Below are 13,600 nucleotides of genomic sequence, written 5' to 3'. Positions count from 1 at the left end.
GGCCAGTTGGCGTGGTCCCGTAGTGGCGTAGTATACAGCGTCTTCCCAGACCCCAACAGTCATTTCGCCACGTCAAGGCAAGGTTGCGCGGCTGGTATATGTATAACGCAGGAGTTACTGTATCGGGGCATCGTTGACTTGCTGGCAGGCTGTTAGCTTGCTGACGCGCATTGCTCACGCTCCGGCGCCCGGCCAGGCGATAGCAAAACACACACACACACACACACACACACACACACACACACACACACACACACACACACACACACACACACACACACACACACATATGCCGCAACGCCACACTTGTGAAGCAGAGGCACAGCGCATCTGCAGGCAGGCGACCAGCGTCCACCGATGAGAAATTGACAAGTGTGCCCTGATGGTCACGGGAAAAGGGGCTGAGCCCCTCCATAGTTTGAGCCCGAACAACCGCATCGCCCGGACATAGCCGGGGTCGGTTTCCACAGGCACATAGCCAAACCAGGTGCCTATCTGGCAGTCGCGATGCCACAGCAGAGCCAACCGCAGCCAGACACAGCACAGTTGTCAACAGCCGCACTACTTGTCATGCCGCTACGATTGCCCTGCCAGCCCCACCGCGGACCGCTACCTAGACACCAGCCGGCTCCTCAGCCTGCGCGCTTTCGCCGCTTCTTGGGCGTCGCTGCGCTCTCCTCCTCCACGTGGCCTTTCCCGCCCCCTCCGCTACCAAGATGCGCGCGCGCGCCCCCGCTGCTGACGACGTCGCCGCCGCCGCCGCCGCCGCCGCCGCCGCCACCGCTTCTGCCGCCACCGCCAGTCTGCAGCGATGCAGGTCGCTTGTGCCCCATTAGCATCTCCACCAGCGCGTGCCGGATGTTGGTTGCGGAGTTGACGTCACGTCCCTGCACCGTCGGGAGGGTAGAGTGAGTCCCACTGAGCCCACGACTGAGCCGTCACCCAGCCGTCACCCAGCCGTCACCCAGCAATCACCCACTGAGCCCCACTGAGCCCCACTGAGCCCACGACTGAGCCCCACTGAGCCCCACTGAACCCTCACCCACTGAGAAGTGACATCCCCACTGAGCTCCACTGAGCCCACGACTGAGCCCCACTGAGCCCCACTGAGCCCCACTGAGCCGTCACCCAGCCAGCCATCACCCACTGAGCCCCACCGAGCCGTCACCCAGCCACCCAGCCATCACCCAGCCAGCCGCCCGCCCGCAAAGTGGACTCACCCACACCGTCCCGAGTGGTTGCACACTTGGACTTGGTGAGCACGTGAGCCCCCCCCCCCATGGTAAGACCGCCTGCAGGCAGCGCTGCCCGTCGCCGAGCAAGCGTCGCCCGCATTTCGCACACACCTGGGGAAGGAGGGGGCAGGAGTACAGTGTGAACCTTGCTGGCTACCCGGCTACCTGTACACGAGCCCCATCCTGTCCAACCGACCACCTGTTTACTCATTCCAACCCGTCTGCTCTCATCTTGCCTGTGATGTGTAGAACTCGTCCACGTACACCACCAGGTGCGCGTACTTGTCCACCAGCAGGCGGAGCAGTGCCCGATTTGGTCCCCGCCCCAACCTGCTGATGCAACCGCCATGACCAGTGGTGGCGTTGCCCCAGCCAATAATGACCTCCTCCTTGGGCCGCGCCGTGTGCTCCAGCACCTGTACCCGTGGCATTGGTGTAGCGTCAGCGCAATGCAGTTGGTGTGGATGCATCTGCTGGCCCCCTCCCCTCAACCCCCACCTTCTGCGTCCGCACATGGGGCAAAGGGGCGACAGTATGACAAGCAGGGGCAGAAGCAGGGTGCGGCAAGGCAGAAGATGAGAAGACTGAGAGGGAGCTCGGATTGTACGGGAGTGGTGGGCAAGCCGAATGCGAGTGTGAGGAAGCGCCACGGGTTGGAATAGGTTAGGCCGCGGCTGAAGTTCGGGGAAAGCTGCGTCGCGTGCCCTATGGCGGCCGGGAGTCCAAATGCTTCAATTGTGTGGTTTAGCGACTGCGGCGGCTATTTCTGCTTCTGGTGCCCCGAAAGTGCAGTACCACGTTGGCAGGACGCATGCGACACACTCCATGCAGAATGTCCCTTGCTGCAATGTCACACTCAGCACCTATTTCCTGACCCTCACAACACCCTGCAACACCAAGCGTAGCGCTCGCTCCAGCAGGTGGCGCCTTCCAGCTAGCTAGCTCTAACTATGACCTCAAGCATGGGGTCCAGGGCAGGGCAGCTGGCAGCAGCAGTTGATTAGTGGTGGCTGCCAGGCCTTGCTGGCGGTTGACGGCTCTTAGGACATGTACGCTCAAGCCATGTTACATCACTGTCCGCTGATCCCTTTCACCCCCCCCCCCCTCCACTTTCCATCTCGCTCTCCTGCATGCGAGCCGTTCATGGATATCTACAACATTTTCATCATTAACTTCTTGGGTGGCTGTGTTCAACCCGTGTCCTTTAGTTCGTCCTTCAGTTCGAGACTAATAAGCGCCGTGGCTGCAGGCATCGAGGCTGTCAGACAGCGCACCGTGTGCATCCTCTCATTCCCGCAACGCGCATCGGTTCGCAATGCTCATACAAACCATGCAAATATATTGACACCTCCCGGCACAGCACCAGCCTGATCCATGCATCTCGCATTCTAGCACCAATCCGATTGCACTTGACTCCAACGCACCCACCCTAGCACCTAGCTGCGTCCGGCAGCGTGCTCGCCTTGGCCCATTTACGTGTTCCCATCAATATCAGTATGCATTTAGCATCCGTTTGTATGACCATGGCCGACTGGAAGCCTGTTCCCAAAACGCACCTTATGTGAGCACTTGTCGCGCAAACGCACGCACACGTTGTCTCTAATCGAAGGCCACTCCCACCGGACACAGCCCACACGCCAGTCTCCGTAAGCATCCTCTGTCTCCCACATGCACCCAATTCCAAACCCGCCACGCAGCACGCTTTCTAAGTCCGGCTCGTAACCTCCCGTTCCACAGTGCCAAAGAATGGGTGACACCGGGACACATGACAAGCGCACCCACAGACATCTCCGCACACCGTTTCCGCCAAAACCAGCAATTCAAGCGCTTGACGACATTTACTGTACGGCTACGGACATCAATATGCCAATGCACCCACTCGCTTGTTGCAACCGGCAACCAGTGTACGCCGGCCATCGCGGCTGCTATTAATATCCCACTCTACATTACTCGAAACGCTCGCTGCGAGTTATGGGGATCGTAAGGAAGGCCCCCAGTGCGGCGTGTGCCATGCATGCTAGCATGCCAGCACGGGTCTCGTCCTCGGCCTACTGTACCACCTGTGCCGGAGGAGCACCCGCTATGCAGAGGCACGGATACTGGCATATCCAGAAGTCGCTAGCGCCCAGCACGATGCAGTTCTCCACCAATTTCAAGCCACTAGAGCCTTGGTTTTCACGGTCCTACGGCATGCGTACTAGTTGCATGCCTTCCTTGAGCATACCGTTCGCCGCCAAAGTAAATCACAATTCAGCTTTCAACGGTACGCTTACATCCTACCGTGCTTTGCAGTTCAGAGTCCCAAAGCTGTCCATCAACACACTCTCAAAGACCATCTAGGCACGGTTTCATACAGCGACCATCTGCGGTGCCGCAGCAGACATGGCCAAGGGAACGGGCATGGGGATGGGCGACGTCACCTGCACCTCAGCCGCCGTCGCCACGGCCGCCCGCCGCGTCGCCTGCGCCGCCGCAGCCTGCAGCAGCCACATATGCTGCAGCAGCTGGGCGGCTGTGGGCCGCTCAGTGGGGTCCGCAGCCAGGGCGGCCATCACAAAGTCACGCGCGGTCTGAGGGATGGAGGCGGGGAAGTGCAGCGCCGCTGCTGTCATCTGGCTCGCGACGAAGCCGCCAACGCTGCCCGCGGCCGCGGCCTGCGAGTCCTGTTGCGCCCGCGCGATCGCTGGCGGGAAGCCCACCATGAGCTCGTACGCCATGCAGCCCACCGCCCAGATGTCCACTGCAGTCGAGTACGCCAGCTGCGGCTTGTCCTTGTTCTCCTGCGGCTCGGCCTTGAGCGGGCAGCGCTCCACCTCGGGAGCCATGTAGCCCTCCGTGCCGGCGCGCGTGACCGCCCGCTCGTGGTGCAGGTTGATGGACACGCCGAAATCCGCCACAAGCAGCCGCCAGTCGGTGGTGAACAGCACGTTCTCGGGCTGCGGAAATAGGGAACCGGCGGCATGGCGGGACAGGGCATGCGCACGTCAGCGCCAGCATTCGGAGCTCCGCACGCACGTGCTGCGCCCACTCGCTCACAGCTAGCAGCAGTGCAGCACGCAGTACCAGCTCCCAGCACCATCCCGCGCGCATGCAAGGACACACACCTTGATGTCGCGGTGGCAGATGCCGCGCGAGTGCAGGTAGCTCAGCGCCTCCAGGAAGGGACGCATCACCAGCTCTGCCACGTGCTCCGGCGGCATGCGACCGCCCAGGCGCTGCATCACGTGAAACAGATCTCCGCGCGCCGCAAACTCCTGCACCAGCACGACGCGCTGCGAATCGTCCAAAAATGCGCCGTACAGGCGCGCCACGTGCTTGTGAACCAGCTGGGAGTGGATCTCAATCTCACGCTTGAGCCTGCAGGAGGGTAGCGGGCAGCGGGCGGCCACAAGGGGATGAGGCGGGGAGACGAAACGACCAGACCGGTTCTGCGCATAAGTACCCATAGATTGTGAAGGAATGAATGTCTATTGTGAGAGTGCTACTGCATGGCTTCTGCTTAGCAGGAAGTAGGTGCGCGGAGAGCGGGGTTTTATGTTTGCGAACCCACATGTGCACGACGTTGACAGGCAGGCGGTTTAGGAAGTAGACCTTGAGCGCCACAGCAATGCCGGAGTGAAGACAGGTGGCCTGGAAGAGTAATAAGTAAAACCAGGAACACGTTACAGGACAGCAGCAGAAAGTGCATAGCATGCGTCTGGGCGCAGGCTGCCCACGCTCGACGTTCTTCCAGGCAGGAGTCTTGCCGGTCCTGCCACAAACACGTACACACACACGTCCACACACCTTGTAAACGGCCGAGGAGCTGCCCTTGTAGAGGCGCCTGGAGATGCTGTAATCCTCCAACGACCACACCGGCCGCGACATGGCGGACGGCAGCGCGGGAGACACCGCAAGCAGCTTGGACTGGGCGGCGGCGGCGGTCGCCGGCGCGCAGGGTTGGGCAGCAGGCGCGGGGCCGGCCGCCGGCATAACAGGCGCCGAGCAGCCGGCGGTGGCTGCTGGTACGGGCGGCGACGCCATAGCCATGCAGCCCGCGATAACTTCCGGGGCGTAACCCTCGTGGACGCGCGGCGATGCATAGGCTGAGGCAGCCACGGACGAGCCCACCGACAGCGGCCCACCACGCAGCACAGGCAGGCTCGGTAGCGAGCTCGGCACCATGAGCGCAGGCGAGCCCATCGCCGTGATGGCGCAGTCTGATGCCGTGCTGAGCGAGGTGGGGGTGCTTCCGCTGCCTGGACCGGCCGCGACGGAGTGGGGTGAGCCACCCGCGTAGCATACCGTCGCCCCAACACTACGGCTCGTGAAGAGCGGCTGTCTGGCTGGAGAAGAGCACACGTTCACAGGCGACACGGCCGGGCGTCGAATGTCGATGCCTTGGGTTGCCGCCGAAGGGCTCGGATGCTCCGTCCCGCGAAGGTGACCGACGTGACCAGCTCGCTCGACTTCGGTGAGGTTTTGAGAGCTGCGAGAGCTACTCATGTTGCTAAACTTGTTCTTGAGGCTTGCCCACAGGGCAGGCAACCTCGAGCTCGAACCCCGGCCCGGTTCTGGTGTGCCGCGTTCGTGCACCGGTTTCGCAGCATCGCCACATTGAAGCGGCGACGAATGCAGCCGTCTAAAGTGGTACTGGCCCTCGACTGATACTTGGTGGCCTGCGGCCGCTAGGCCTGGTCCGCGGAGCGTGCAGGTGTCCATCAAGACGCGAAGTCTTACTTGGTGTCCTAAGCTACAAGGGCGCTGTGCTTATGCTCCAGAACTCGCCCAACCTAGATGCTTAATTCGCATCAGACAAACGACCAGCACGTGGGGGACCCAAACTTCCCCAGCCAGGCTGGGCCGGCGTTCCGTTATATGCGCTTAGTGTCAGCTGGGATGTCAAATTTCTGTTTAAGGAGCGCTGAAAACATTGCGTACCGCTGCTGTCTGACGGCTGGGCTGTGGGTAGGCTCCATGACAACTCAACTCGTGGGCAGTCCCATCAACGCGCCGGTTTCTGTAGACGCGCGAAGAAGAGTTTTTTCATATCATGCACCGCTGATCAAGGCATTGATCAAGGCACTGCCTTTTGGCACCTCCAGGGCCCCTTGGTGCCTTTCGGCCAAGGCCTGGTCGGCCAGCGTCCGCTTTCGGCAAGGGTTCACACGCCTAGGGTTTTTTCGCCGAGCGAGCAGGATGATATATCCTTATCAATAACAAGCGTTATCTACAATAAGCTGAGTGATACTTCTAGGACACACGCGGGCGAGCATAGTCTAGGTCCTGGCATTAGGACAGCCACTGCGTTTTTGAGAACGCGAGGTTCCTTGCGTACTTTCTCAACACAACATGCGACTTGCAGAAATCCGTACACAAAACCATAGCACTCTTCGAGCAGCTCGGCGGCGATGCCGGCGCAGAAACCCACGCTGGGCAACTGCGTCTCAGCAGCCGGTCCGAATAGCTCTGGGGGCCCAGCGCTTGGTCAGTGGTGTCGTAACCATTGCTGGCCGCTGGCCCCTCCCTCACTCACTCCGGCTTAGGCCGTACGGTGCGCTAGAAGGAGCGGTGGCCTGGGGCTCCGGGGCTCGGGGGCGTGGGGGCGTGGGGCGGGTCAGGGCTACAAGTCGAGACCAGACTACGCACACGGTGGGGCTCACGGCGGGGCTTATGGCGGGTCACATAGAAGCCGTAGGACTCAGAAGCCGTGGGATTTGCGCCGGCATCGCCACTGAGCTGGTCCTCAGGCTGCTTGGCCTGCACCAAGAAGGGCAACAGGACCACGGGCTACAAGGACCTGTGGGGGCCCATAGGCGAGTGCCTCGGGTGCAGCAACACCAAGGCCGCCAAATGCATGCGTGGCTTTTACAATCGGTGCTACTTGCGGTACTGCATGCCCGACCGCAAGCGTCGAGTGTGCGGTGGTGTGGTGCGTAATGCACGGCGTGACGGTCAAGCGAGCTGGGATCGCAAGCATTGAGTGTGGTTCGGTGAACTGACGGCTTGGAGCGTGGGGGCTTGGGGGCGTGGGGCGGGGCAGGGCTGCAAGGGCTACAAGGGGGCAAGGACGCCGACGTGGGGCACCAGGTGGGGAGGATGCGGCGGACGTGGATTGGCATGAAGGAAGTCGCGGCCGCAGTTCACAAGGGAGGAGAAGCTCGCGCCCTGAGGCAGTGCCCGTATCTTGTAGATGCCCTGGGGCCCGCGGCGTCTACACAGCGTAGATGACGCCATCTGCGGCCTTCCGCACCATCTACGCCCGGACAACTTTCCGACGTAGGGGGCAAGCCCCACGGGAAAGCCCCACGGGAAAGCCCCCCAAGGCCCACGCCCAAGGCCCCAACCCCCCCAAAACGTCGAGGCAACAAACCAAACAGCAGTAAATCCCATGACTCACCGCGCCACGCTATGCTCGCTAGTAAAGACTGCAAACCAGACATCGACGTGCGTTGCGGAACTAATGCGTACGTAGACCAGAGCGGAAGGCGGAGTGGGCTTGCAGGCGGCACGGGAGCAGGCAGTCAGTACTCTCAACCTGCGCGCCGGCGCCGCTTCTCGGGCGGCGCCGCGATTGCCTGCCCCACGCCATCACTGCTGGGTCCACGGCCGCTGCCGCCGCCGCCGCTGCCGCCGCCGCCGCCGCCGGGCCCTGCGGCACAGGGCAGGCAACCTCAAGCTCGAACCCCGGCCCGATTCTGGTGTGCCGCATTCGTGCACCGGTTTCCACAGCATCGCCACATTGAAGCGGCGATGAATGCAGCCGTCCTGCCGTCTGAAGTGGTATTGGCCCTCGACTGATACCAGGGGGCAGGGGCACCCCTGACTGATACTTGGTGGCCTGCGGCCGCTAGGCCTGGTCCGCGGAGCGTGCAGGTGTCCATCAAGACGCGAGGTCTTACTTGGTTCTAAGCTACAAGGGCGCTGTGCTTATGGTCCAGAACTCACCCAACCTAGGTGCTTAATTCGCATCAGACAAACGACCAGCACGTGGGGGACCACAAAACTTCCCCAGCCCCGGCGTTGAGTGCGCTCAGTGGCAGCTGGGATGCCAAATCTGTGTTTGAGGTGTGCTTATAACATTGCGTGCTCTTGGCCTCTTGCGGGCGGACGGCTGGGGAGGAGTGTGCGGCTGTGGGTAGGCTTGCATGACAACTCGTGCGCAGTCGCCTGACCTGTCCGATGGCACTTTTACAGAGTGCTGCTGTGGCCACTTGCAGGCCCAGGAACCGCCTATAATTCATCATCCGGGCTGTCGGCGTGAGCTGGCACAATGCAGTACCCCATGCAACCGGTATCCAACCCGCATTCTCGAGTAGGGCACACCATCCCACGCCCACGCCCGCGTCCGCACAGTCCACATCTCCTGCGATGTCTCCAACTGGGCAACTGGGCAACCCCTTTCCCTCTGGACGTCAGGCATTATCAGGCTGTCGCCGCGGCGGCGGCATCCTCCTCAGCCGCGGGGGCGTCGATGGACACCAGCTCCAGCTCGATGGTGAAGGTCTTGCCGGCAAGCATGTTGTTTGCGTCCAGCTTCACCTCGGCGTCATTCACCTGTAGGTCGCACCAGAAGCAGCAGCAGCCGACAGGGGTGCAAACATATTCACAACGAGCTGCGGCGCACTTGGCGTTTTGTTGTTTCCGGTGCGTATGGCTCGGGAAGGTGTCAGGCTGCCATGCGCAGATCTAAACAGGATAGAGGCGCACGCAAGCAGCCTACACAATGCAAAGCATGCACCCCGGAACCTCCCTCAGTCCCTGGCACCGACGCGAATTGCACAGCTCATAACGCGCCCAAAGCAGACACTAACACCAGACCTCCCCGCGGTATTGTGTCTGGCCCCCTCACGGTGCCAAACACAGTTGGGCCTGAGCTGCCCCGCCCTCCGCCAGCCTGCCGGCTCCCGTCCTTAGCTCACCTCGAGGATGACGGCCATGGCGCCGTTGGCCAGCTCCACCACAAGGCCGGCCGCGAGGCCGCCTTGGCTGTGGCGTGGCAGCAGGCGAGGGAGCGAAGGAGGGGGGGGGCGGCCAGTCTTGTCAACACTTGTGGTGCAATGACGGTGCGTCACCAACATGGGGGCAAACAGGAACATTCGATGCAGATCAGGTTGAGCAACACCGCGGCACCCAACCTGGGCGCATAGCTCGCTGTCAGCCAGCACCCCAGCGCAATCCGTCTCTTCTCCACGCGTCTGCTCTTCACCGTCCTGCCCTATTCCCGTGCCCCCTGTGCTGCCGCTGCTCACTTCTTGTAGCGGCCCTCCAGGCGCGCCACCTCCGGGTGGTCGCGCGGCACTGCAAACAACAGTTCCCGCTTCCACTCGCCACCTGAGGCCTGAGGCGCAGCAACAGCGGCACAGGGCAGTGGGAAGCGGCAGGGATTTGTGGCCAACATGGCAATGTCGCAAGTGCTCAAGCAAGGCAGCAGCGATGCCATAAAGGTTCGCCGGCAGCAGAAAGCAGACGCGGCATTTGGGTGTGCTGCGAGCGGGCTCGTAAGCGGCCACGCTCAGAGGCCCTCCAACCGACGCGTCCTTGTTTCCAGTGATTGGTCCTGCATCTGTTCGTCCAGCCGCACTTTGGCATTCGCCCGCGCGCTCGCATCGCTCTAACCTTGTATACTTAGAGTGCCGCTCGTGCCTGTGCCTGGCACTGGGGCTTACCTCCAGAACGGTGGTTTGCCCCACAGCCATGCCGCGAACCGCCTCATCGAAGCCCTGTCCGGCATGAGCAAAAGGACACGCAAATGATCCGGCGTGCGCGGGGATGTTAGGGCAGCAGGAAGCTGGGCTGTGGATAGTAGACTCCAGTGCATCCCCGAGGGATGCCCGCGCCTCCTCTTCCTCATTGCTGCACGCAAGCCCGAGACCTTGAGTGTTACACAGCAGGCCTCACCTGGAACAGCCGGTTGCCCATCATGTCTCCGGCCCCAACTGCAGAATGAAACATAGGAAGTTAAGAAACAGCCAACATGTAACATGCCCATCGCTGGCGCTGCACCCGGCCCCCACGGCGCCACAGCTTCATTACCCTTAGCTGGCCTCTGTGTTACCTTCAAAGGCCAGGGGCTCGCCAAGGTCCGTCTCCGACGACTGCAGCACCTGCAGACCCATAAGATGCGTAACACCCGGCGTTGAACTTTTGGCTGAGCCACCAGTCTGAAACCATCCTAGTGGGGCCCGGCCGCGGAGCAAGCTGAGCTGACCCACATCACCCAGGCCGCACCTTGCCGTCCTCATCCCGCATGACGAAGTTGATGCTGACAATGTCGCCAACAGCCGCGTACCGGACTACGTCATCTGCAGCATATGCGGGGTTGCGCAGGACCGGGTCAAGCCTCGAGTGTCCCTCATCAAGAACAGCGCCAGGGGCCCTCCACACGCGGGTACCTGGGGTGGCTGTTCCGGGCTTCAGCAGCCTCGTCGCCCCTACCCCCGCCATACACGAACATCGTCTCTAGTCGAACGCGACACGGACATTGGCATAACAGCAGCTCGCCGTGACAGCGACTGTGCCTAGAATCGGCCGCAAGTTTACAGACGCTACAAGCTCGCCTTCAGTCGTCGCAGGCTGGCTGCTGCTGCAGCATACTACGATGGGAATAGGAACTGCAATCCGCGATGTTTGGCAGCGACTGGCTGTCGATGCGGTCGAGGAAGCTAGCGCCGGACCCACAACGCTGTTTGTAGAGGCGACAAGGGGCACGTAGGCAACCTTTAGAGCGGCAGCAAGCGATTGCTGGGGTGCCCGCGAGGACACGGTCGGAGTGCGAGAGTTCAGCAACATTTGCGTCTGAGATATCGCAATTCCTGTAGTTGCCCAGAAGCAGCACGTCAGTATAATCTTGAATATAACGACGGATCTATTCTTAGCTGCGCGCCGCAAACTGATCAGCACTAACTTCCTGATCACCCACCGCAGCAAACCAACCTCAAAATACCCCATACCACCCGCGTCGCATCATTATCTCGGGTTCCGACCACGCTGTACACCGTTATTACGGCAGGGTACAATCCCCTGGAATTACTGGCCATTAAACGGCGTGCTGGTTGCCTCTGGCACCAGTAGCCAGCTTGGCAAACACCCGCAGAGTCCACCACACTAGACACCCCCCCCCCTTAGACTTCAAAGTCGGTTCCTTCCAACGCTCAACGCTCAACTCCCAACGCTCACTTGCAAGGGCACAACATCAGATGCTGCTCCTCTCGTGCGCTGCAGCTCAGCTTGCCGCCTTCGGCCGGCTGCGCGAAGCACATGGCCGGCCGCGCCGGCTTGGGCGCGTTACCATCCACATAGGAGGGCCCCAGCCCCGCCACCACCTCGCAGCCCGCCTCGCAGCCGAACTGCTCGCGGAGCCGGTCGCAGCTGCTCAGCCACCGCAGGTGGTCGGCGCTGCACTTCTTTTGTTTGGCGGCGCACACGTCGTCGCAGTTGGCGTTGCGCTGCCCCGTCACCACCTCCACGCCATCCATCACGCCCGCCGGCAGCGGGTCCGACAGCTGCGAGAGAGACGGGACACATGATGGGGCTCAGGAAGGTCGCAAATACAGACATTGCAGCACGATGCGCAGCGCGCCCATGGGGCGACACACAGCAGCGCAGGACGGGCAGATGCTTGGTCGCTGCGCACCCTTCAAATCACAGCACTTTCCCGGTAGTCACTACCGCCACGGGTCGCCTGTGTGCATCAGCCCCCGTGCGCCAGCCCCACACCCCCATCCCTTATACTCCCTTGCGCCGTCGCGGCACAGCCGGGGTTGGCCCCCATCCAAGTGCAGACCGTCCGCCGTGTAGGTGCCGCCCTCGCACCCACTGCCTCTCGGTTCACATCGGCTTGGAGCGGACTGATTCCCACGACCCTGCGCCGCTCTCGCCCCCAGCTCCCAACCTCCTCACCATGGGCCGGCCCAGCTGGCTGAAGCAGTGGTGGCGCGAGCTGATGTACGCGTTCTCGTGCGCGGTGCTGCGGCTGTGTGTGCGGCAGATGCCCTTGCAGTACTCGAACGGGTCTCCCCAGAATCCGCTGTCCTTGTGCCGCGGCGACCTGCGCCCAATGAGGCAATGACAGACGAAGGCAATGATAGGCGACAAAATTGTCAATGCACGCATCAAAGGAGGTCTAGCAAGGTTTCCTGCGCATAAGTGCAGCTGCCACCCGACACAGGCACACGGTGGGGTGGTCTATGCACGGCATCCGGCCACCCGCGTCCAACCCCAGGCGCACCTCAGCGCCTGCTTTGCTATGCTGACGGCGTTGTGCTGTGGCGCCAGGCAGCACGACACGCACGACTCGTACTCCGAGCAGCACCGGTCCCGCATATCACACCTGCAAGGAGCAGGTGTGCGAGTGCAGAGTCAGAGGGCTGGTAGCATTACGAACCCCTGAACGGCCCCGAAACGGTCCTGAGCTGCCCACACTGCCCAGCAGAGTCACCCGTCGTACTGGTACTTGCCGTCCTCTGCAGCCGCACCCATCCACAGTGCACCCCGCGGCGCAGCCCGCATAACCGCCCGCCCATGCACCGCCCTCTGGCGCCCTGCCCCCCGCTTACTCCCGGCCCCGCCCCCAGCCCCAGCTCACAGGGCGCAGTCGTGCTGGTTACCACTGGTGCAGCAGCCCGTCGAGTAGCTAAGATCGCTGCGCTTGCAGACCACGCCGTGGTCGTCGGTTACCATGTTCCTGTGTGGCGGTGACGCAAGGGGGCAGTGAAGCCGCGGCAGCGCGTGTCACCGCAGCGTGTCCTATACCCCGCGGCCTCCACCAGGTGGTGGTCCGCGGTCCCGGCTGCCCCGTTACATGCAGCTTCACTTACAGGCCCTGAACAGTGTTCCGACAGCGCGTTTTGGGCTCCGGCAAATCCCTGCGCGAAGCCGCAAGAGCGGGTTAAGCCTGTTTGTGCTGGAAACCCAAGCCCCAAGTTGACGTTATCTCACCTGATGAAGAGTCGACGCTCGCCGAGAACAATGCTGCTGAGCGAGGCCATCAGAGCGACCACCAGCGCTCCGTAAAGCCCCATTTTGCGAGCCGGTCTTCGCCGTTCGAGAGGCATTCAGCGGCCTGGCGACCGACCTGGCTCGCAGCTACGACCTCATTTGCTTTCTTGAATCGCGCTCGGGAGTAGGTCTGCGTCGGGGCCCAAGACTGCGCTGTTGTAAAACAAGTCCGAGGGCCCGAGCTGCCCTCCACAATAAAGCTGGAAATGTGCGTGAACGCTCTATACTCACCTAACTTCTCCTACTACTGGTTTCTAGGTTGCTAGGAACGCTCCATGTAGGTGTGCATGTTGGGCCCCACCACCCCACTCGCCCCACGTCTCGCAGATTTCCTTGTCTTCCCCCCCCTCAACACTCAAACTGTGCCGCGCGTTCCGGCTGAAAGC

The 13,600-nt window shown here is 61.9% G+C and overlaps 3 protein-coding genes across 3 annotated transcripts; all 3 read right to left on the bottom strand.

Moving 5' to 3' along the window:
* Positions 1 to 2,288: 2,288 nt before the first annotated feature.
* Positions 2,289 to 6,143, bottom strand: CHLRE_16g674065v5 (uncharacterized protein). The gene is made up of 4 exons (XM_001695844.2): positions 5,022 to 6,143; positions 4,786 to 4,865; positions 4,340 to 4,592; positions 2,289 to 4,171 (listed from the first exon to the last, which is right to left on the bottom strand). Exons 1-4 carry the CDS (start codon positions 5,397 to 5,399, stop codon positions 3,584 to 3,586), a joined length of 1,299 nt encoding a protein of 432 aa, XP_001695896.2. The 5' UTR covers positions 5,400 to 6,143; the 3' UTR covers positions 2,289 to 3,583.
* A 2,250-nt stretch (positions 6,144 to 8,393) lies between these two features.
* On the bottom strand, positions 8,394 to 10,693 carry CHLRE_16g673953v5 (uncharacterized protein). The gene is made up of 8 exons (XM_043071229.1): positions 10,610 to 10,693; positions 10,446 to 10,519; positions 10,273 to 10,321; positions 10,116 to 10,153; positions 9,884 to 9,937; positions 9,467 to 9,555; positions 9,137 to 9,203; positions 8,394 to 8,771 (listed from the first exon to the last, which is right to left on the bottom strand). Exons 1-8 carry the CDS (start codon positions 10,659 to 10,661, stop codon positions 8,640 to 8,642), a joined length of 555 nt encoding a protein of 184 aa, XP_042916191.1. The 5' UTR covers positions 10,662 to 10,693; the 3' UTR covers positions 8,394 to 8,639.
* A 48-nt stretch (positions 10,694 to 10,741) lies between these two features.
* CHLRE_16g673841v5 (uncharacterized protein) lies at positions 10,742 to 13,573 on the bottom strand. The gene is made up of 6 exons (XM_001695847.2): positions 13,155 to 13,573; positions 13,034 to 13,081; positions 12,802 to 12,900; positions 12,445 to 12,546; positions 12,117 to 12,264; positions 10,742 to 11,719 (listed from the first exon to the last, which is right to left on the bottom strand). The coding sequence occupies exons 1-6, from the start codon at positions 13,235 to 13,237 to the stop codon at positions 11,390 to 11,392; spliced, it is 810 nt and encodes a 269-aa protein (XP_001695899.1). The 5' UTR covers positions 13,238 to 13,573; the 3' UTR covers positions 10,742 to 11,389.
* Positions 13,574 to 13,600: the final 27 nt, after the last annotated feature.

The sequence above is a fragment of the Chlamydomonas reinhardtii genome, chromosome 16 (genome assembly GCF_000002595.2).
Source record: "Chlamydomonas reinhardtii strain CC-503 cw92 mt+ chromosome 16, whole genome shotgun sequence".
In the NCBI taxonomy this organism is placed as follows: domain Eukaryota; kingdom Viridiplantae; phylum Chlorophyta; class Chlorophyceae; order Chlamydomonadales; family Chlamydomonadaceae; genus Chlamydomonas; species Chlamydomonas reinhardtii.
This window is presented reverse-complemented; position numbering and strand designations above follow the sequence as displayed.

Coding starts and splice junctions, on each gene's coding strand:
- CHLRE_16g674065v5 (XM_001695844.2), bottom strand. CDS start 5,399: ATGGTGCCGAGCTCGCTACCGAGCCTGCCTGTGCTGCGTGGTGGGCCG. Junction 4,593..4,785: donor CCTGTCAACGTCGTGCACAT/GTGGGTTCGCAA, acceptor ACCCTCCTGCAG/GCTCAAGCGTGAGATTGAGA. Junction 4,172..4,339: donor TCTGCCACCGCGACATCAAG/GTGTGTGTCCTT, acceptor CTATTTCCGCAG/CCCGAGAACGTGCTGTTCAC.
- CHLRE_16g673953v5 (XM_043071229.1), bottom strand. CDS start 10,661: ATGGCGGGGGTAGGGGCGACGAGGCTGCTGAAGCCCGGAACAGCCACC. Junction 10,322..10,445: donor TGCGGGATGAGGACGGCAAG/GTGCGGCCTGGG, acceptor ATGGGTCTGCAG/GTGCTGCAGTCGTCGGAGAC. Junction 8,772..9,136: donor CCATGGCCGTCATCCTCGAG/GTGAGCTAAGGA, acceptor TGCGACCTACAG/GTGAATGACGCCGAGGTGAA.
- CHLRE_16g673841v5 (XM_001695847.2), bottom strand. CDS start 13,237: ATGGGGCTTTACGGAGCGCTGGTGGTCGCTCTGATGGCCTCGCTCAGC. Junction 12,265..12,444: donor ATAGCAAAGCAGGCGCTGAG/GTGCGCCTGGGG, acceptor CATTGGGCGCAG/GTCGCCGCGGCACAAGGACA. Junction 11,720..12,116: donor GCCAGCTGGGCCGGCCCATG/GTGAGGAGGTTG, acceptor TCTCTCTCGCAG/CTGTCGGACCCGCTGCCGGC.